Source organism: Danio rerio, chromosome 3, assembly GCF_052040795.2.
Source record: "Danio rerio strain M-AB ecotype USA chromosome 3, GRCz13ab, whole genome shotgun sequence".
Lineage (NCBI taxonomy): Eukaryota > Metazoa > Chordata > Actinopteri > Cypriniformes > Danionidae > Danio > Danio rerio.
The window spans coordinates 55,707,507-55,731,017 of NC_141023.1; the positions used below are offsets into that span (position 1 = coordinate 55,707,507).

Sequence of the window (23,511 nt, forward strand, 5' to 3'; positions counted from 1 at the left end):
TTCCCCAGCTCTCGGTCCCTGGCTTCCTTCTTGTCGCAGTAGCGACACCCAGCTATCGCACACGGCCGGCGAGACAGAGCGTCTGCGTTTGCATGGCTCAACCCTGTACGGTGAACTACCTTCATGTTGTACGCCTGAAGTTCTTCAATCCAGCGTGCCAGTTGGCCTTCTGGCTCTTTAAATGACATAAGCCACTGGAGAGCAGAATGGTCAGTGCGTACTGTGAAATGTAACCCACACAGGTAATACTTAAAATGTCGCACAGCAAAAAGCATTGCAACGAGTTCCCGCCTGGTAACGCAGTACCTGCGTTCAGCCTTACTGAATGCTTTGCTATAGTAGGCAATGACTCTCTCCCCACTAGCCCCCACCTGAGAGAGAACTGCCCCCATACCCACATTGCTGGCATCTGTGTCTAAAATGAAAGGAAGTGCCGGATCAGGGGGGGCCAAGATTGGGGCTGTAACCAGAGACAGTTTCAGGGCAGCAAAAGAATCCTGACACTCCTCCGTCCACCTAAAGGATTTATCCTTCTTCAGCAGACGGAAAAGTGGGTCTGCAATGCTGGCAAAACCCTCCACAAACCTCCTGTAATATGACGCTAAGCCAAGAAAACTTTTAAGCTGCTGTGCTGTTGTGGGAGCAGGCCAGTTGCTCACAGCCTGCACCTTCTCTTCCGCTGTGCCAATTCCCTGTCCTCCCAATTTGTGCCCTAGAAATGTCACCTCCTTCCTAAAGAATTTACATTTTTCTGGGTGCAGCTTCAAGCCAGACTCACTCACACGAACCAGCACATGACTGAGGGATTCCAGTGAGGTTTGAAAAGAGCTACCATGAACCAGTATGTCATCTAGGTACACCAGACACTCAGACCTTGGAATACCCGACAACACCCTGTCCATTAACCTTGCAAACGTGGCAGGTGCATTGCAGAGACCGAAACAGAGCACCCGGAACTGCCACAGCCCTCGACTGGTGCAAAATGCTGTTTTAGGCCTTGCATCAGGCGCAAGCGGTACCTGCCAATAGCCAGAACGAAGGTCCAAGGAAGTGAACCATGAGGACCCCACCACCAGGTCCAGTGATTCGTCGACACGGGGAATGGGGTAGGAGTCCTTTCTGGTCACTTCATTAAGGCGTCTGTAGTCAACACAAAATCTCCACTGGCCCCCCTTCTTAGGCACTAAGACTACCGGTGCAGCCCATGCACTCTCGGAGGGCTCAATTATCCCTGCTTGTGCCATTTCTGTCAAGGCCTTATCAGCAGCATCCTGTCGTGCAAAGGGGAGCCTCCGTGGCCGCAGCCTAACAGGTGTGGCATCTCCAGTCTCTATTTCATGTTGTACTAGGTGTGTTTGCCCCACATCTCCCTCCCTAAATGCAAAACAGTGTTTGAATTTAAACAGCAAATCCCAAAACTGCTTCTGCTGACACTCATCCAAGCCCTCACAATTCTTACACCATAACTCCCTCAAATCCCCCAACCCTGTCTCCTCCCCAAGAGGGGAAATCAGAGTGCTGGTTCCCTGCCCTTGCATGTCATGGAATTGTGGGGCCACCCTGGGATAGACCACAGGCGGAGCAAGGGCTAAGGAAGTAGGAGAGTTCTTTACCCCTTGAGGACTGTTGTCAGCTTTGTTGTTGTTCTGCAAGTGTGGTATATGTTCCCCCCCATTAGGCTTCCCATGAGAAGATTTTGCCTCTAGAAGGCCTGTAAAAGACATATCCCTGTCATTTCCAGTGGACATGACAACCTCAGGACCCCCTTCGAAACAAAGCATACCATTTTTCAAGTCTAACTTACAGCCTGCACTTCTTAGGAAGTCTAGACCGAGAATACAGGGGTCCTGGACAGTAGCCACCCACACTGAATGTTGTAATGTCTTCCCTCCGACAGTGAGCTCCACCTCCCCTTTACCCTTCATTGGTGCAAGTTCCCCTGTCACTGTGCGTAACAGAACAGTGGTGGGATCCAGTCTGGCATTGGTTGGTACCAAATCTGGTCTCAAGACCGTTACAGTAGAGCCTGTATCCACCAATGCCACACATGGAACTCCTTCTACTAAAATTGGTACATGACAAAAATCACTAACACATGTTCGACCCACCACAACTACAGACTCTTTGGGCCCATATTTCCCCTCCCCCAACCAAACATGTTTTCTCTTCGTTTGCCCCACTCCTTTGACCCCTGATGGAAAAGTCTCATGGTCGGGATGAGAGTTGAGGGTCCGCACATCCCCGCTCATGCGGACCCCAGGCCGTTTCCCTGGTTCCCCGCTACATTAGGACACTGTCTGACTAAATGTCCAGTCTGACCACAACCCCAACAAACCCTTGGTCTCGTGCGAGGACGTTGCTCGGCTTGAAGTGTCACAGATCTAATTAACTCAGTTATCTCTGAGACCCAGGCTGGTCTTTCACTTAACCCCTCCCCCACATCAGCAGACCTTACTGGAACAATATTGTGATGACTCTCTTCCAATTTAGGGGTTCCACAAACAATTTCTCTCTCCAAAGCCATCTCCAAAGCATCCTGTAGGGTATGTGGGTGGGCCAGTTGAGTTTGTCTGCGGAGCTCCACAGGGGCCAGGGCCTGGACGAACTGGTCTCTTGCAAGCTCCCCTTGAACAGAGGGAGGCATGTGGGCATATGCACGTCGAGTCAGATTCTCAATGTCGTTTGCTAAAACTCTCAGCTGCTCTCCAGGAAGCCTGCGTCTATTATTCAGTTCAGAACGCAGGAGGCCTGACTGTTCAAATTGGCCAAAACGTCGTTTCAGAGCACCGACAAGTGCATTATAGTCATGTCTGTGTTCAGGGCTTAGAAGTAACAAGCAGGACAGGGCATCGTCAGTTAGGCACATAGCCAATTCAAGAGCTTTGCGGTCCTCTGACCAGCCTCCAGCTCGAGCCAGCAATTCAAATTGAGCATGAAAAGCTTCCCAATCAGCTTTGCCTGAAAATTTGGGTGTTTTAACAGTCACTATAGCTGTAGCGCCGCGGCCGCCACTGCATTCATATGCGTCGGCAGACAGCGCGGATCCGTGGGCGCCGCCATGTTTATTTACATCGTCAGGCAGCGCAGCTCCGTGGGCGCCGTCATGTCCATTTTTATCCGCACCCGGCGGGGTTCCAAAGGTGCCGCGGCGTATATTTACATCAGCCGACAGCGCCAACCCTTGGGGGCTGCTATGTTTGTTTTCATTAGTACCTCGCGTTGTAACATGGGCGCCGCCATGTTTGTTTGTTTCTCTCGTGACTGTTCGGTAACTCTCGGCGGCACTCGGCTCTGGTAACGAAAGCCCGGCGTCTGCTGCCATCCGCCTCGTGGCATCAATCACACGAGCTCTGTGAGATTCCCATCGATCTTCCTGCTTAATCAAGTGCTCAGGAGGCGACATTGATCCATCCAGAGCCCCACGAAACCTTTGACTTTGGTCCTTAGATTCGGACTTTATTTTTCCTTGGGTCTTCTTCCACATCGCGTTGGTTGCAGGACGAAAAATAAGTAAATGCGGCTATCCAGTTCACTTCTGACACCAGTGTAGCAGACTGAAGAAGGTCAGGAAGCGTTTAGCAGTCAAAACTTGTCTTTTATTGAACTTTTGCACGTTCAGACAGGGTAATCCTTTTAGCTCTTCACATAAAACAACTCTCTCTCTTGTAAACCAAAGAAAAACCCCAGATACCTGTCAATCTCTCGAAAACCCGCCCCCTCCCTCTCAAGTGCGCAGACTCCTTTTTCCCATAATCCAGCCCCTTAAAGCCCTACATTACCCAACATAAATACACGCCAAACTACAACAACCAGGAACTGTATTTAAACCTTTTCTAGCATGCTACAATATTTTTTCAGCAGGAATAGGAGTTCAGTGTCTGAAAAAAAGTGTTTCATGCAGAACCAGAGATGTATAGTAACGAAGTAGAACTACTTCACTACTGTACTTAAGTACTAAAAGGCAGTATCTGTACTTTACTGGAGTATTATTTTTTTCTCCTACTTCCACTTTTACTTAAGTACATATTTTCCATGAGTTTAATACTTTTACTCCGATAGATTTTTTATGTGCTGCATCGTTACTCGTTACTAGGGGTGTCAAAATGATTGATATCAGTTCAGTAATAGGTCATACCCGGTTATTACGTGATGACGTCATTTATCTCCTATGAGCGATGTCGCAATACTATGGCGGAGGACGGAGGCGCGAGGGCGAAGCGGCACAGCATACCAGCCGCTAGTTTACTGTTAGGGAGAAATATTGTAAAACTTCACCTCTGCCTATCTCTCGCTCTCTCACTTTGGACATTTGACCCGCTGGCCAGTTTGTAAGGTAACTTTTCCTCTCTTCTTAGCTGTTAAAGCTGTGGATCCAGACATGAGCGTGCCAAGTTTTCTCCACTGTGTCTATTACCTGTGATAATCGCGTATTCTTCCCGCCATGGGTGAACAGCGCTTGTATTTCTAAAGCCCTTTCTGTTGAGGACAATAACCAATCATAGCCGTGTAAGACCCGCCTGTCATCGCTCAAAAAGCAGGCGGGATAATATTGACATGAGTTTATTAGCTGTAAATGCTTATGCTGTCTTCTGTGCATGAGTTTTGTTTGATACATCCAGGAAGAGTGTTTTCTTTGAGCAGGTCAAATTAAGGGCACAGTTCGTATATCTGACTGCTGTATTAAAGGACAAAATTTTATTACAAAAACCCCTTTAACTGTCACACCAAGACAAAAGCAATAGAATGTTTTTGATTGCATTTCTTAACTCCTAATGTCGCTAGTTAACACAATCAGTGCATTTTTATTCAACACATCCCATTATTTCTAAAATATCAGCCTCTACCAAATGGTTGAGATGTTGGTTTATGGTAAAAGTACCAGAATTAATAAATATACTACAGAAAATATGAACTGTAAGACCAATTTCATTAAAAACATAATAAAAATAAATAAAAATTATTATTAAATCATAGCCATAAGCCATAAAATAGTTCAGATTTTCATTTAACACAGTAATATACACATTTTCCTGTTTTTTTTTACAATAAAATCAAAATCAAGTGAATTTGTGAAGCAGGATTTAGTTTGCTTCTTTAGTTTAAAGCTTTTTATTTTAAAGCAATCAAACTTCAAAACTCCCAAAGTGTGAGTGTGTTTGTGTGTGTGTGAGTGAGAGTGAATAATGTGTAAGAGAAAATAACAGTGTGATTGAACGTGTGTGTGTGTGTGTGTGTGTGTGTGTGTGTGTGTGTGTGTGTGTGTGTGTGTGTGTGTGTGTGTGTGTGTGTGTGTGTGTGTGTGTGTAAGAGAGAGTGTAAAAACAATTGCAACCTATGTAATGTCCCCACAATTCACAAAAATGTGTGTGTGAGAGAGAGAGATAGAGAGAGAACTGTGTGTGTGAGAGTGTATGAATGTGTGAGAGTGGGGAGAGTATACATTTAGGTGTGTGCAGGGCAGTGTGTGTGTGTGAGAGAGAGTATATATATGTGAGTGAACATGCTGAATTATCTCATCAGTGAAGGCATTTTCTGGTAAAAGGGCCTGACGATGTGAGCTCTTGTACTATAGAAACTATTTACAGAGAAAAACAGTATGATAAGCCATGTTTCTTTTCGTTCTGCTTAATCAAGTACCCCAAAAAGATATTTAAAATAAACAAAACAATTAGTGTATTTTGACTGCTTTCTTTAATAACTACATTACACAATACTTGTACTTTTACTTTCAGTACTTGAGTAGTAAATTTTGAAATAAACTACTTGTAATACTTAAGTACAAAAAAATGTTGAATACTTTTGTACTTCCACTTAAGTATGGTGCTTAAAGAGCACTTCTACGTCTACTCAAGTCAATTTTTGATAAAGCACTTGTACTTTTACTTAAGTATGGGTCTCTGGTACTTTATACATCTCTGTGCAGAACTGTTGCAAACAATTTAGTTGCGTTGAATTTAAACAAACAAATTAAATTGAATAATGTTCAACTTAATTTGTTTGTTTAAATTTAACACAAATCAATTGTTTACAACCACTTAACGGAAACAAAAATTTTTGTAAATCCAAGGAATCATCTTTGAATATTTTTTTTCATGGTAAGAATTTTTTTTTTCATGATCCATATTTTACATTGAACAGTAAAGCAATCCATGACATACTAATATTTCTTTTTATTTACTTAAGAGGTTTATGGATTTGAAATATCTCTTGAACTCTTTAGATTTTTAGTTTGATGTACTTTTTTAATGTTTTTTAATAAATAATAGCACAAAACTGTTATCTATGATTGCATTTAAATTGCAGGTTTTTTATGACCAGCTTACATTTTGTTTTTTAATGTTACTCAATATCTGTTTTTGGCAAATAAGTAGATGTATTGATTACGGTGAAAAGAAAGTAAAAAAAACACACACACACACAAAATGGAATGGACATAATTTGTCTTAAGTTTAAGTTTATTAAATTTATAGAACACTTTCAAAACAGATAGGAATAAAGTGCTGGACATAAAAGTGCTATACATAAAAGTGCTGTGAATAAAATGCTAAATCAAACAGTAAGAGGTGAAGAAAATACAAATAGCAATAACTGCTTAATGAAGCAAGTGCAGACACGTTAAGAACATTAAGAGCAGATTAATACTTATTAAAAGCTAAAGAGAACAAGTGAGTTTTAAGAAGAGATTTAAAAACAGGTAAAGAGGTGGCCATTCTGAGTTGTACAGGCAAATCATTCAAATACTCGCCACCGAAAAAGCTCAGTTCCCCTTCGGTTGGGGAACTCCAGTACTATAGGTGGATTTGATCTAGAAAATCCATGTATGGGAGGATTCGGTTCAGAAGCCGCTTGTCTGAAAGAGTATTGAATGGGCCAATGAAAGCAATGAATTGACAGCGTAAGCTTGCGCAGGTGTGCTCCATTGCCAATTATCCCAGCATATAAGCACACCTGGCGCGAGCAAACGCCATCCTTTTCGCTTCAGAGACTTTTCTGATCGAGTTCATGAGGGTTCCTCTTGCTGCTACAGCGACGTCGAGTGAACGAGTGTCTCCCGGTCCAGAGCGAGTCTACGCAGCGGCAGACGGTCGAAAGTTGCAAACTTTCCTAAAAAAGCAACACAGTCGTGCAGCAAGTCCTTTTCAGGATGGCGCTCCGACTGTGCGTTTCTGGTTGCGGGGGTTTCCTGGCTCTGGATGATAGACACGATCACTGCATTACATGATTGGGGGTTCAGCATGTTAATGTGGTGCTCAGGGGCGGTTCATGTCGTCATTGCGATGCCATGACCGTTGCGCAGTTGAGATCGCGGCTAACTTTGGTAAGAGAGCGAGCCACCCCAGTCGGCTCCTGCTCTGCAGCGGGCACTCGGGCAGATCTGAGGGTCTCAGCGGGAGATAATCCGCCGCCTAAGGGCTCGCGGACCTCCCACTCCTCCAAGCGCTCCATCCAAGCTTCAGGTACTGGGAGTGATCCATCTAACCAGATGGTAGCTCTCACGCTCGCTGACACCGCCATCAAAACGGATCCTGAAGAGGACATGTTAGCCGTGCTTTCCCTGGCTGCTTCGGCCGTAGGGTTGGAGATGGTTCATCCCCCAGCTCCGCGGCCGGACCGACTAGATGGGTGTTACGTAGAGGACTTCGAAGCCTCTCGTCCCCTTCTTCCCGGAGGTGCACAGTAGGCTCATGCAGTCTTGGAGGGCACCTTTCTCTGCCCGCGCTGCGTGCCCCTCCGCCCTCAAAACTCTTGACGGTGGAGCTGCCAGGGGGTATAAGGCGATCCTGCCAGTGGAAAGTGCCATCGCGGTCAATCTTTGTCCGCGTGGCGCCCCTACTTGGTGCGGTCCCCCCCGTCTCCCGTCCAAAGACTGTAGGTTATCTGTCTCCCTCGGAGCTAGAGCTTACAAGGCTGCGGGCCAGGCTGCTTTAACCTTGCATGCGATGGCCACCTACCAGCGCTACCAAGCTGCACGAGGGTGCTCTCCGGACTACTAAGTCCGCCGCGTGTGCCCTGGGGAAGACGATGTCCACACTTGTGGTCCAAGAACGCCACTTCTGGCTAAACCTGGCTGATATGCGCGATGTTGACAAAGTTCGCTTGACTCTTCCATATCTCAGGCTGGCCTGTTTGGCGACACCGTCTGTGAATTTACCCAGGAATTCAAGGCGTTGAAGGTGCAGTTGGATGCGATGGGCAACGTCATCTATCGGCTGGACCGTAAGCTCGCTCCGCCCGACGAGCCGTCCACCTCCGCTACTCCTCGCCGAGGGCACCCGCCCTCGCATCGAGCACGTCGGAAGCCGGCAGCCCCTCCTGCCCAGGGCACCGTTAAGTCCGGTAAACGGACCGCGAAGCGTCCCTGAGACAGGCCATCCAGACAGGAGGAAACTTGCTCTTTCCCCGCTGGAGGGCGGGGCCCATATTCCAACTGTACTTTTCAGTGCCACCAAAATTTAAATGAAAGAGCACTTTTCCCCTTCTCCGGATGTGACAGCTCAAGCCCTGCCAGTCTGGGACACGCCACTTCTCAGCTCGCAGGGTCCACATGCTCCGCCAGCGGCTCACGGGTGCTGGGGGGACGGTCTCCTTTCTCCCAGCCCTCGGGCCCCCTCTCCGGAGTCAGGGTGCGGAGCCAGAGCAAATCGATTTCCTCCAGTTTTTCCGTGGGACCAATCCTAGATCTGCCCGTTTTGAATCTCTGTCTTCACAAGCTGCCGTTCAGAATGCTTACGCAGAAGCGCATCCTCCGATGCGTTCGTCCTCATGATTGGTTTACAGTCATAGACCTGAAAGACGCGTTTTTTCATGTCTCCATTCTTCCACGCCACCGCCAGTTTCTGCGGTTTGCATTCGATGGTCGAGCGTGGCAATATAAGGTCCTCCCCTTCGGGCTCTCTCTGTCTCCGCAGGTCTTCACCAAACTCGCGGAGGGTGCCTTAGCGCGCCTTTGGCTTGCGGGCATCCGCATACTCAATTATCTCGTCGACTGGCTGTGCAGAGGATCTCTTTTCACGGGATGGAGCTGGACTCGGTCACTATGGTAGCGCGCTTCTCCGGAGAGCGCGCTCGCCTGTTGCTGAACTGTCTGAGGGAGCTCGACAGCAAAATAGTGGTCCCACTGAAATACTTTCAGAAGCTCCTGGGGCATATGACATCCGCTGTGGCTGTCAAGCTGCTCGGATTGCTCCATATGAGACCACTTCAGCACTGGCTTCTAGATCGAGTCCCAAGATGCGCATGGCACGCGGGCACACACCGGGTCTCTGTTACTGCGCTGTGTCGCCGCGCCCTCAGCCCTTGGAACGACCCCTCTTTCTGCAGGCCGGTGTGCCTCTGGGACAGGCGTCCAGTCATGTTGTGGTTACAACAGATGCTTCCAACATGGGCTGGGGAGCCGTGTCGCGGGCATGCGGCTGCGGGCCTATGGAAAGGTGCCCAGCTGCATTGGCATATCAATCGCCTAGAGCTGTTGGCAGTGTTTCTCGCTCTCCACCGTTTTTTTCCGGTGTTGGAGCAGCAACATGTGCTGGTCAGGACGGACAGTATGGTGGCGGCAGCGTATATCAACCGCATGGGGGGTATGTGCTCTCGCCGAATGTCTCAGCTCGCTCGCCGTCTGCTCCTCTCAAGTCATCCGCGGCTGAAATCGCTGTGCGCCATACACATCCCAGGTATGCTCAAACGTGCAGCCGATGCGTTCTCACGGCAGCAAATTCATTCTGGAGAATGGAGACTCCACCCCGAGTCTGTCCAGCTGATATGGGCGCGATTCGGGGAGGCACAGATCGATCTGTTTGCTTCCCTCTGAGAACGCTCATTGCCAGTTGTTCTTTTCCCTGACCAAGGGCACTCTCGGCACGGATGCACTGGCCCACAGCTGGCCTCGGAGCACACGCAAGTATGCGTTTCCCCCAGTGAGCCTGCTCGCACAGCTATTGCGCATGGTCAGGGAGGACGAGGAGCAGGTTCTGCTACTCGCGCCCCTCTGGCCCAACCAGACCTGGATATCAGAGCTCTCCCTCCTCGCGACGGCCCTCCCCTGGCAGATCCCTTTGAGAGAGGACCTACTCTCTCAGGGGACATGGCACCATCTGGCACCCTCGCCCCGATCTCTGGAACCTCCACGTGTGGTCCCTAGACGCGAGGAAGACTTAGGTAACCTACCGTCTGCGGTAGTTGATACCATCAGTCAGGCTAAAGCCCCCTCCACGAGGCGCGCCTACGCCCTGAAATGGAGTCTATTCACTGAATGGTGTGTCTCTCGTAGAGAAGACCCCCGAACTTGACAGATCAGTGTTGTGCTCTCTTTCCTTCAAGAGAAGTTGGAGAGCAGGCTGTCGCCCTCCACTCTCAAGGTTTACGTGGCTGCCATCTCTGTTTATCATGATGCGGTAGCTGGCGGCACCGTGGGAAAGCACAACCTCATCATCTGGTTACTCAGAGGCGCTAGGCGAATTAATCCAACTCGCCCCCCCTGTCATGCCCTCTTGGGATCTCGCCCTTGTTCTCACGAGCTTGCGTACAGATCCCTTTGAGCCACTCGAATCAGTATCCTTAAGATTTCTGTCCCTGAAGACAGCTCTGCTGGTCTCGTTGGCCTCCATTAAGAGGGTCTGGGACCTGGAGGCATTTTCGGTCAGTGACTCGTGCCTGGAATTCGGGTCGGATTTTTCTCACGTTATCCTGAGACCCCGCCCACGTTATGTGCCCAAGGTTTCTACCACTCCCTTTAGAGACCAGGTAGTAACCCTGCAAGCGCTGCCCCCAGAGGAGGCAGACCCAGCCCTTTCCTTACTCTGTCCAGTTCGCGCTCTGTGCATCTATGTGGACCGTACCCAGTACTTTAGATCATCTGAGCAGCTCTTTGTCTGTTACGGTGGTCGGCAGCAGGGAAGTGCCATGACCAAACAAAGATTATCCCACTGGATTGTGGAGGCCATTTCATGTGCTTATTTGAGCAGAGGTGAGCCGTGTCCCCTGGGAGTGCGTGAACACTCCACTTGGAGCATTGCATCCTCTTGGGCGCATGCACGCGGCTCCTCTTTAACAGACATCTGTAGAGCTGCGGGCTGGGCAACACCCAACACATTTGCAAGGTTTTACAATCTGCGATTAGAACTGGTTTCCTCAAAGGGTATTAGGTAACCCTTGGTGATTGAGAAAACAACTCGATGGGGTGTTGTAACACGCTTGCGGTGCCTTTTTTCCCTAACACGGAGAGATGTTCACCTTCCTATCTGTCAGTAAAGTTCCCCGTTCGGTGAGCCCTGCAGATTCCTCCGTGGCCCCCAGCTTTGACTCAGCGGAGGAGTCACTTGCTGGCCCACTACGTTAGGTCTGCCCGCTGGTCAGCCCGCGTTTTGGGTATAGGTGCTGGCTATGTGCGATCCCCACTGGCAATTCCAAATGCCTCCCCCCCCCCTCTTGGGTGAACCCGTGCCTTCCCTATCCGCTAACCACCTTCTTATGTGCACTCCCCCTTCTTGGGGCTAGTCCATATGTAATTACCATTTTGTCTCCCCCATTGGGTGCGGATGGTCTCCGCAGCGTCCTCCCTACCAGGATTGCATGCTTCCCATCGTGCTGTTGTATTCCTAGAATTATCTAGACGCTAGCGACTCCCAAAAAATATACCTATACCGTAAAACTTCCTTTGAAGTAGGGATAAGTTAGGGCCAAGGCACTTTGGAGGCCCACTCCTTCCATGATTTGGGTACGTCATGCTTGCTTGACTGCCTTCTCATCGGAGGCGTTGGTAAGGTGCAGTCATTATGGTGTTTGCCATAGTTCTCCCATACGTGGATTTTCTAGATCAAATCCACCTATAGCACTGGAGTTCCCCAACCGAAGGGGAACGTTCGAGGTTACAGAAGTAACCCTTCGTTCCCCGAGGAGGGGAACGGAAGTGCTATATTCCATCGCCATAATGACTGTTCCTTAGCTGTTAAAAAGTCTCTTCAGCTTAAAAGGATGGTGTTTGCTTATATGCTGGGATAATTGGCAATGGAGCACACCTGCGCAAGCTTACGCTGCCAATTCATTGCTTTCATTGTCCCGTTCAATACTCCCGCGGCTTCTGAACCGAATCCTCCGATACGTGGGTTTTCTAGATCAAATTCACCTATAGCACTTCCGTTCCCCTCCTGGGGGAACAAAGGGTTACTTCTGTAACCTCGAACGTTTCCTCAGAGTTTCAGCCTTGAAGTAGGAATTTTCAATAATTTAAGATTATAAGATCTTAAACTTACTGGAGGTTAAGGATTAATGAGGTTAAGGATTCCTGGAGGTTAAGGATGCAGGAGAACTGATATTTACACACCAAATTGTGTAGGCACTTGGACACAAACAGAAGAATTATAAACTCAATCCTGAAAGGAACAAGAAAACCAATGTAGGATGAGAATGACATTATCTTATTTGCGACCGTTTTCCAGGAAATTGGCAGCAGAATTCTGGAGCACTTGAAGTCAAGCTACCTGGGATTTAGAGATGTCATACAGTAGAGAATTACAGCAATCCAAGTGTGAAGTTATAAAAGTGTGCATAATTGTCTCAAGAGACTTTTTAGGCAAAAAGTGTTTTATTTTGGAGAGTTAACTTGAGACAACAACCAAAGAAGGATGTTTGTCCAGTGCATGGTGATTGTCGATAAGGACACCGAGATTGTGTACACAACTTGAATTTAAACCTGACAAATTGCCTAAAACAGAAGTATTGATCTCTGTTTTAGCTTTACCTGCCAACACTCCCATTTTCCACAGGAGTCTCCCGTATTTTACACCCATTTCACAGCCCACCGCCCCGGTCTCCCGGACTTTTATAGACAAATGTTGGCAGGTATGGTTTTAGCAGATTTAGAGGCTAAAAATTATAGCTTTAATCTTGGAGTAATTTAATTTAAAGTAAATAAGAATAGTTTGAAAGTTTGACCTTAGTTTGAAAGCAGGACAGTAATGTAGGCTGAGCAGAAGGGTTGTTGCTTTTTAGCGGCAGGTATATCTGACAGTTCACTGTTTTATAGTTACACACTACTCACAACTGGGAAACATTTGATCTTTCTTCTTACCAAACAAAATTGGCATATACAACCTATATCTGATTAATGTATAAATATGAACGAGGCCTAAAACTGATCTGAACCATCCATAGAATACATGTGGTTGTTTTTTTTCTGCTGTGCTTGGTGTACATAAAAATGCTACAGGAACTGTACCAATACCTGTGCTGGCCATTTCTACTGCACTGAGCTGCATTTCCTGATGTTTAATAATTTGTAATAAAAATACTTGTATATAGTCACATTAACACTTTAGATTTTTGATACCTAATTTGTCATCTGCATCCTGACTATTTTAAGTTATGATATAGTAACAAAGTCATTTATTTAGATGACAGGAGTACATCTCTTAAAAACAACAAGTATTTGCATTTACATTACACAATGCAAAACTTTCCATTTGTACCCTTAAGGAAATGTGAGATGGTGGTTTGTGTCTGCATCATTTCCCACTGTTGCTTTTTCAATGATGTATGACTTGCATTGACACTGGATTAAACAATCTGTCTGTTTACATGGTAGACAAAAGGCACATGTTCATTTCAGATATATCAGATCAGGCACATGTTCATTTCAGACATATCAGATTCAATTGCACATTTCATTGAGGTCTTGGGTGGATTATAACTGATATATGCTACAAGTGAGATTAAATTTATAGTCGGGTCATTGAACGACAAAAAAATGGTCCTAATCAGACTTTTTCGGCTTGGACATTAAAAATGTATTTTTATGTTAATAATAATGTTGCGTTTTAAAGGTATTTATTTTATGGGTTTTAGTTGTATTATCCAAGTTAGTTTTATAAATAATTGATTAATATCTGTTATTTGTAATTGTTATATCGTCTATGGCTACATTTACATTTCTTGACATATCTTTATGATTTTTTTGATGACCAGCTTAAATGTTCTTTTTAAAAATTAACTGTAGGTGTACTGATTGGGCTAAAAAAAAATCAATGCAATAATGGATATTATTAATCAATGATGCCTTTATCAGTTACATACGACCCACATCGACAGGGAAATATCTGGTCTACTTGCCGAACACAAATGACAAATTCAACTTATACCTGATTATTTCTTAAAATTAATGGGCCTAAACCTGAACTAAACATACCAGAATCCATGTGGTTTCACATTGCCAGTAGCAGAAACAGTATCTGAATTTGTCAATCTCATTTCAGACACTGATAAATGAGGATGAAAATGCTAATTGTAAATCTGATGCACATTGTTTGAATACTGAAGGAGGTTGTTATTGCACATGTAAATCTGGCTGTATTTCTAGCAGTGGAAACAAGACATTTTTTAGCAGGACAAGGAGTTCAGTGAGTTGGTAGTTTTTTCAAGTGCTTCTTAACTGGATTTGACCCATACTTTACATTGAGCAGTGAATCAAACCGTGACATTTGAAAAAAAAAATGACATTTGAAATCAAAACAGTCATCTATGGCTGTATTTAAATTGCAGCATTTTGATGACCAGCTTACATCTTGTTTTTAAAAGTGACCCATTTCGGATATCTGTAACTGGCAAATCAGTAGATGTATTGATTACAGCGAAAAGTGAAAAAAAAAAAAGCACAATACAGAATGGAAATCATTTGTCACTGTTTTTCAGTCACATATTAAAAAATACAAATGACATAATCAACCTATATTTGATTTACTTCTAAATATGTTTAGGCCCTAAAACTGATTTGAACCATTCATAGAATCCATGTGGTCCTTGATGTACATATGACAGTTTGTGCTCAGTGAAGGGTTTTTTTTTTTCGGTGAAAAATTTACTTTACTAAATATGAACTTAAATGGCGGTAAATCTGAATTAATACTAAGGCAACTTGATGTGATGTATGTGACTTAATGTATGTGCTACAAAAACAGCATCTGAATCTCTGTTCATCTCTTTACAGACTTTAATGAATGTGTGAATACCAGCATTAATTGTGGTCCAAATGCAGAATGTGTCAATAATCAAGGAGGTTATGCCTGCATATGTAGAACTGGCTACACTCCCAGCAATGGAAAGGAAACATTTCTTGTTGGACAAGGAGTTCAGTGTGTTGGTAAGAGCACATTAGAGTTTAGTTATGTTTGGCAGTTTACTGTGTAACATTGCTTGCGATTTAGCACAATCATTTTCTCTTTACATTTTGTATTATTATCTATCTGTGATTTAAAGACAGAAATAAATGTAATGATCCCAGTTTTTGTGCGAAAAAAAAATAAAAAAATCCTACAGATACCAATACCTGTGCTGGCCATTTCTACTGCACTGAGCTGCATTTCCTGATTTTTAATAATTTGTAATAAAAATACTTGTATATAGTCACATTAACTCTTCAGATTTTAGATACTTAATGTGTTATCTCCATCCTAAAAAATTTAAATTACAATATAGTAACAAAGCTATTTATTTTTTTTATTTATTTATTTAGATGACAAGAGTACATATTTGAAAAATGACAAGTATTTACATTTACATTACACTGTGCAAACTCCTCCATAGCACCATTAAGAAGTCATGAGATGGTGGTTAATGTCTGCATCATTTATTACTTATTTTTCAGATGACTTGCATTGACATGGGGGTTATACACTCTGTCTGTTTACATGGCAGATAAAAGGCACATGTTCATTTCATGTCGGATTCAATTAGACATTTTGCTGAGGTCTTGGTGGGTTATGACTGATATGTGCTACACAGGAGGGGAAATTTATGGTCGAGTCATTGAATAACACTCTCAAGAAAATTGAACCTAAACGGTACCTAAACAGAACCAAACCAGTCTTTTTGGCTTGAACTTTAAAATTATTGTAATATTTTTAATAATAATGTATTGTATTAGTAGGCTATTTTTAATTAGTTTTAATATTCATTCATTCATTTTCTTGTCGGCTTAGTCCTTTTATTAAACCGGGGTGGCCACAGCGGAATGAACCGCCAACTTATCCAGCAAGTTTTTACGCAGCGGATGCCCTTCCAGCCGCAACCTATCTCTGGGAAACATCCACACACACACACACTACGGACAATTTAGCCTACCCAATTCACCTGTACTGCATGTCTTTGGACTGTGGGGGAAACCGGAGCACCCAGAGGAAACCCACACGAAGGCAGGGAGAACATGCAAACTCCACACAGAAACGCCAACTGAGCCGAGGTTCGATCCAGCGACCCAAGGACCTTCTTGCTGTGAGGCGACAGCACTACCTACTGTGCCACTGCCTCACCCTAGTTTAATATTATTATTGAAATTAGTTATATCAATTATCAATTATTTTTCAATACATGCTATCTGTAAATGTTAAATTGCCTATAGTCTATGGCTAAATTTCTTGACATATCTTTAGGATTTCTTTGATGACGAGCTTAAATCTTTTTAAAAGTGAACTGTAGGTGTACTGATTAGACTGAAAAGAAGCTAAAAAACAATGCAATGTGGAATGGATATTATTAATCTTTTTTCAGCTACATGCGACCCACATTGATAGGAAAATATCTGGTCTACTTATCAAACACAAATGACAAATTCAATTAATGCTTTTTTTTTAAATATAGATGGGCATAAAACTGACCTAAACATATCAGAATCCATGCGGTTTCACTTGACCAGCAGCAGAAACAGCATCTGAATCTCTTTTTCTCATTTCAGACATCAATAAATGTGTGGAAGAAATAACTGATTGTGGCTCAAATGCAACATGTGTGAATACTGGAGGAGGTTACTATTGCACATGTAAATCTGGCTTCATTTCCAGCAGCGGAAACAAAATATTTTCAGTAGGACTAGATATTCAGTATGATGGTACAAACCGTTTTTTGTAGTGTTTCTGAAATCGGTTTGTTTCATGACCTAGATTTTACACTAAAAATATAGCAATCTTTGACAATTTACTATTTTTACATGAAAGGTTTATAGATTCAAAATATCTCTTAAAAATATACATTTTTCATTTGATGTACTTTTTTAGCAGCTTTCAATGAATAATACCTCAAAACAGTCATCTATGGTTGCATTTACATTGCAGGTTTTTGAGGACTAGCTTACGTATTGGTTTTAAAAGTGACCTATTTCTGAAATCTGTTATCAGTAGATGTATTGATTACGGCAAAATGAAAGTTAAGAAAACACAATAGGGAATGGACATAATTTGTCACTTTTGTCACATTTTTTCAGTCACACATTGTATAACTCACAAAAAAATGACATATTCCACCTATATCTGATTTATTTTTAAATATAAAGGGAGCCTAAAACTGATGTGAACCATCCATAGAATAAATTTGGTAGTTTTTTCAGCTGTACTTGATAAACATACAGTATGACAGTCTGTGCTTGGTGGGGTATTTTTTCAGGGAGCTTTGTGAAGATTGTACATTACTAAATATAAACTTAAATTGAATTAAATCTGAATTAATATTAAGGCAACTTGATGTGATGTACTCCATGTGACATCTGTGCTGCAGAAACAAATATCTGAATCTCTGTTCATCTCTTTTCAGACCTTGATGAATGTGTAAATGCCAGCAATAATTGTGGTCCAAATGCAGAATGTGCCAATAATCAAGGAGGTTATGTGTGCAGCTGTAGAACTGGCTACACTCCCAACAATGGAAAGAAGACATTTACTGCAGAACAAGGAGTTGAGTGTAATGGTAAGAGCACATTGGAGTATAGATACATTATGTTTGGCAATTTATTATGAAACATTGCTTACAATCTGATAGTTTTCACTCAGAAAGACAGAAATAAATGTAATGATGCCAGTTTTTGTGGAAATAAAAATACTACAAGTACCAATACTTGCATTTCAACCGCTATGGCATTTCCTAATTTTTAATTATTTGCTTTTTCAGTGATGTACAACTTGCATTGACAGAATTACACAATCTGTGTGCTTAAATGGCTGCTAAAAGGCACATACAGTTGAAGTCAGAATTATTAGCCCCCCCCCCCCCCCCCCCTGTTTATTTTTTTCCCTAATTTTTGTTTAACAAAGAGAATATTTTTTTTAAATACTTTTCTAATTATAATAGTTTTAATAACTCATTTCTAATACCTGATTTATTTTATCTTTGCCATGATGACGGTAAATAATTTTTGACTAGATATTTTTTCCAAGACACTTCTATACAGCTTAAAGTGACATTTAAAGGCTTAACTGGCTTAACGCACTTTTGCAAGTTTTTGTATAACAATGTTCTGTAGATTATCAAAACAAAATATACCTTAAAGGGGCTAACAATTTTGTCCTTAAAATGGTTATTAAAAAATTAAAAACTGTTTTTATTCTAGCCTAAATAAAACAAATAAGATTTTCTCCAGAAAAAAAAAATATATATATATATATATATTATAAGACATACTGTGAAAATTTCCTTGCTCTGTTAAACATCATTTGGGAAAATTTTAAAAAGGAAAAAAAATTCAAAGAGGGGCTAATAATTCTGATTTTAACTGTATTCTTTTCATATTAGAATCGATTTTGGGGGGGTATAACGGATATGTGCTAAACAGGAGGGGAAATTTGTAGTTGGATCACTGAACCACACACTTTGGAAAAATTGTTCTAAACAGTTAGAGTAAGACACTTGAATAGAAAGGTTCTACAGTTTCTTTGATGACCAGCTTAAATCTTCTAATAAATCCTATATCTGCATTTGGCAAATAAATAAATGTACTGATAAGGCTGAAAATAATGTTTCATCAATGGTGCTTTTTCAGTTATGACCCACATTGACATTGAAATATCTGATCTGTCTATTTTCCTAGTGACTGACATTCAATTCAGGTCTGATTTATTTCTAAATATGAAAGGGCCTAGGCAACACGGTGGCGCTTTAGGTAGTGTTGTCACCTCACAGCAAGAAGGTTGCTGGTTCGAGCCTCGGCTAGGTCAGTTGGCATTTCTGTGTGAAGTTTGCATGTTCCCCCCATGTTTGTGTGGGTTTCCTCTGGGTGCTCCGGTTTCCCCCACAGTCCAAAGACATGAGGTACAGGTGAATTGCCTAAGCTAAATTGTCCGTAGTGTATGAGTGTGAATGAGTGTGCATGGATGTTTCCCAGAGATTTGCAGAGAGGTTGCAGCTGGAAGGGCATCTGCTGCATAAAACATGTGCTGTACAAGTTGGCGGTTCATTCCGCTGTGGAGACCCCAGATTAATAAAGAGACTAAGCCAAAGAAAATGAATAAATTAATGAATGGGCCTAAAACTAAACAGAAAATATCAGAGTCCCTGTGGTTGCTGTTCCTTGCTGATTGTGCAGTAAGTCAGTTTGTGCATTAATAGAGAATTTTTCAGTGACTTTTTCTGGTAATTATATTAATCCAGCATTAGGTGGTGAGTGACAAACTATTATGATAGAGTCATTGAATAGTTAATTTAAAATTCGAAAACATATTGAATGGAGTAACATTAGACAAGGTAAAATGTAAGTTACTTAATATGACTCACAACAGTTAAATACCATCTGTCTGCTTACCAGACATTAATTATTTATTCAATCCATATATTATTTATTTCTCTCTATTAATAGGGCCTAAACTCGATCAGAGATTTTAGCCATCTTATTTTTCTATCCTGCATATTATATCTGATTTGTTCTACATGTGGGTAAAACTGTAATTGGGTCACTTAAAACCATGTAATATAAATATGGCCTGTGTTTTTCAGTGACTCTTTCAGCAGGTTATATTAATCCACCAGTAGGTGGCAACAAACAGTTATGAGGGAGTCATTGAATGGTTTATTTAACCATTTTGTTTTAAAACAAGAATGCATTCAGGAAAGACATGCCACGGTTAGAAATGGTAAAACATTCATTCTTCATTGGCTGAGCAAAATAAACAATAAACTAAACTTACAATACAGTGTAAAATGTAAGTTATAAAATATTAGGTAAAATGCCACTTTTGAATGAAGTGAATCTGAATTAATGCTAAAAATTTTGATGTGATACATTTATGGCATCTGTGCTGCAGAAATAGCATCTGAATCTCCATATATCTCATTTCAGACACCAATGAATGTGTGAATACCAGCATTAATTGTGGGGGAAATGCAGAATGTGTCAATAGTCAAGGAGGTTATGCCTGCAAATGTAAATCTGGCTACGTTTCCAGCAGTGGAAAGGAGACATTTACTGTAGGACAAGGAGTTCAGTGTGTTGGTAAGAAACAGTTTTATTTGAATGTTCTTCTCAGCTAAATTTGCTTAATTACCAGAATTGTTTTAATCAAATTATGATATTTCAAAAGTTGTATAACAATCAAGTTTTTGTATAACAATGGTTTGGTCTGTAGACTATCAAAACAAAATATAGCTTATAGGGGCTAATAAGTTTGTCCCTAAAATGGAGTTTAAAAAATTAAAAAAAACTATTTTTATTCTAGCCAAAATAAAACAAATAAGACTTTTTCCAGAACAAAAAAAATATTATCAGACATACTGTGAAAATTTCATTGCTCTGTTAAACATAATTTGGGAAATATTTAAAAAATTAAAAAAAATTAAAGAGGGGCTAATAACAATAATCGGACAGTTCAGTGTGATGGTAATTGGTTTGCTTAATTACCAAAAAAATTATCAAATTGTGACATTTTAATAGTTTTGTTAAGTTTAGTGCTTTGTGCCTCTACAGTCCCTCACTAATTAATTAAATGTCAGATTTTTTTGTTTTTTCAGAGTTTAATTATGAGATATTTAAAAAGAAGATCACTGCATTTGAGGTACTGCATGACTAGACTGACTAGACATTTACTAAAATACTGATGTAGAACATTACAGTCATTCAAGATCAACCTGAATACTGATCTCTGCTTTTCTCGGTTGTCTGTGTAGGCTGCTAATCCAGAGCTGGCAGAACTTGTCTTCTTGATGAACAGCAGCTGTGAGGCACTAAAACAGAATAAAATTCAAAATGGAGAAAAGCTTTTAGAGGTGACACTCAGTAAACCAATTTTTATTGCAAAATCACAACAGGCTATGCAAAGATGTGTACTTATTGTCTACAGTATAACTGAATAAACAACAATGTCTGATTTTACCCATTTCTTTATAGGAATTTCTCAGTGCTCTAGACGGTCTGCTTCAGAATAATGATCAGTTGGATAACAAGAAAGCCTCAGCGGTGTTTAGTATTGTGGAAAGCATGCTTAAACTGATAGGACTTATGCTGCCAAGCAGCCAAACCAAGAGGTCAACCACTAGATCTGGTAAAAAAGCAAACCAAACAAAAACACTTCAACAACAAATATCACACTTCATATGCTTCACAGAAACAATTTTTACACTCATAATGTGTTTTTCTTCTTCTTTTTCCTCTTCTTTTTCTTCTTCTTATTTCATTTTCAGATGTGGAGCTGTTGGTTAAGAGGAACAGTACTCCACCTGGAGGTCGTTTCATGGTATCCAGCAATGGCACATGGTTTACTTCCCACTGGGACACAGCAACAGGAAAAGAATACATGGGTATAAATTGTTAATTGAAATTACTGAGTATATTTAAAACTACTGTAAAGTTTAAAAAACAAACTGTGATGTTGGTTTGAAAAAGCCAAACCTGTTTGAAAGTTGTAAATGTGTTCCTGGGGGACAGTTGCTAGGGTGTTGCGAGGCTGTTTCTTAGTAGTTGCCAAAGTGGTCTGGGTTGTGGCTAAGAAGATGCTAGAGTGGTGTTGCTATTCTTTTAGGGTAATATAGGTGGTTGGGGTTTGCTAGACAGGAGCTAGGGCATTTAGTGGGTGTGATTTTGCCAAGTAGAATGCAATCCTGGTTTAACCTTTAAGTTGATCCTGAAACATAATTTCTATTTGAAAATTTAATCCATATCTAATCCCTATCCCAAACCCTAATCCCAACTTTACATATATTCCCAGAATAAGAGGAGATTATCAGTTGTATATGCAATTTAAGTTGTCAAATAAAATACTATTTTCGTGTCACACATTAAAGTTGTTGCCTTTCTTACAAAATCAGGGTGTACAGTACAGTCTCTGAACTTGTATCACATACTAGACCAGTGGTTCCCAAAGTTGGGGTCGGGATCCCCCAACCGGGTTGCTTGGCGATTTCCAAAAAACTAATTTGTTTTATTAAACTATTAGATTTACCGTATTTTATCCATAACAATGCTTGTGCTCACTTTTCTGATGAGTGCTTCTGGAATATACATGCTTACAAAGGGGGGTTCATCGGCCATTTGTTAGAGGAGGGATCAGAAAAGACTATTGATGTATGGGACTTTGTCAGAGCTTGACAGAAACTTTACAGTACACAGTTCATGGATCAGTTCCTTCCTCCGTTTCACAAGTGTAAGTAAGTGCGACTAAAAGTGCCTACTTGTTTTATTATGTATTTTATTGTTTTTGTTACTTGTTACCACATGTACTGTATCTGGTTAACTCTTTATGTTCTCATATCGTGTCTAAAGCCACATTGTACATGCAATGTGCGCCAATTTGTTCACGGATTTAAATGTGTTTGTAAGCTTGCAAAACTCTGCCGTTTGTCATTGCTATGGCCACCATTAGCTGTTCCTACACATGTGCGGCAGTTAAGTTTCAAAATAGTTCAGCTTTTGCCACTGTGTGGATTAATACTGAATGTGTGTTGTTGTTTTTACTTATGATTAGAAATAGAGCAGTATGCTGGTGTTTAACTGCATTGCTTTAATGCTCTCCTACATTGGCCTCACACATATACTCTGCACCCTAACTTCTTCAAAATGTATCAACCGTGGTGGGTATTTCCCTCTGTCTCATGCTGAATGCAGTCGACCAATCACAACAAACTGGGTCATCTGTCCAATCAGCGCAGATTAGCATTGCACTAAGGAGAGGGTTGGGAATAAATGAATCTCTGAACGGATCATATATGGATCATATAGGGTCATTGGTATAATTAAGTAAAAAAAAATGCATATTATAAGGTAATGTAAGTGTTTTTTTTGACCTTGCATGCATATCAGCCTGTTGTTGGACAAACAGTTATGAGGGAGTCATTGAATGGTTTATTTAACCATTTTGTTTTAAAACAAGAATGCATTCAGGAAAGACATGCCACGGTTAGAAATGGTAAAACATTCATTCTTCATTGGCTGAGCAAAATAAACAATAAACTAAACTTACAATACAGTGTAAAATGTAAGTTATAAAATATTAGGTAAAATGCCACTTTTGAATGAAGTGAATCTGAATTAATGCTAAAAATTTTGATGTGATACATTTATGGCATCTGTGCTGCAGAAATAGCATCTGAATCTCCATATATCTCATTTCAGACACCAATGAATGTGTGAATACCAGCATTAATTGTGGGGGAAATGCAGAATGTGTCAATAGTCAAGGAGGTTATGCCTGCAAATGTAAATCTGGCTACGTTTCCAGCAGTGGAAAGGAGACATTTACTGTAGGACAAGGAGTTCAGTGTGTTGGTAAGAAA

At 41.8% G+C, this 23,511-nt stretch overlaps 1 protein-coding gene across 5 annotated transcripts in view; it reads left to right on the plus strand.

Annotated features, from left to right (window-relative positions):
• adgre5a (adhesion G protein-coupled receptor E5a) overlaps positions 1-23,511 on the plus strand; it is a 162,900-nt gene that overhangs the window by 8,351 nt on the left and 131,038 nt on the right. For 2 of the 5 annotated variants that reach the window (XR_015481291.1, XM_087245192.1), the window contains exons 4-9: positions 14,978-15,130; positions 17,572-17,724; positions 20,755-20,798; positions 20,911-21,009; positions 21,131-21,284; positions 21,424-21,540. Coding sequence is in view for 4 of the 5 variants with exons in the window: in XM_087245192.1 (XP_087101318.1) it covers positions 14,978-15,130; positions 17,572-17,724; positions 20,755-20,798; positions 20,911-21,009; positions 21,131-21,284; positions 21,424-21,540 (720 nt within the window). In the remaining variant the exon portion in view is untranslated. Of the gene's footprint in view, positions 1-14,977; positions 15,131-17,571; positions 17,725-20,086; positions 20,240-20,754; positions 20,799-20,910; positions 21,010-21,130; positions 21,285-21,423; positions 21,541-23,350; positions 23,504-23,511 lie in introns of all 5 variants that reach the window. The other 3 variants (XM_087245189.1, XM_087245191.1, XM_087245190.1) reach the window with 3 other exon arrangements.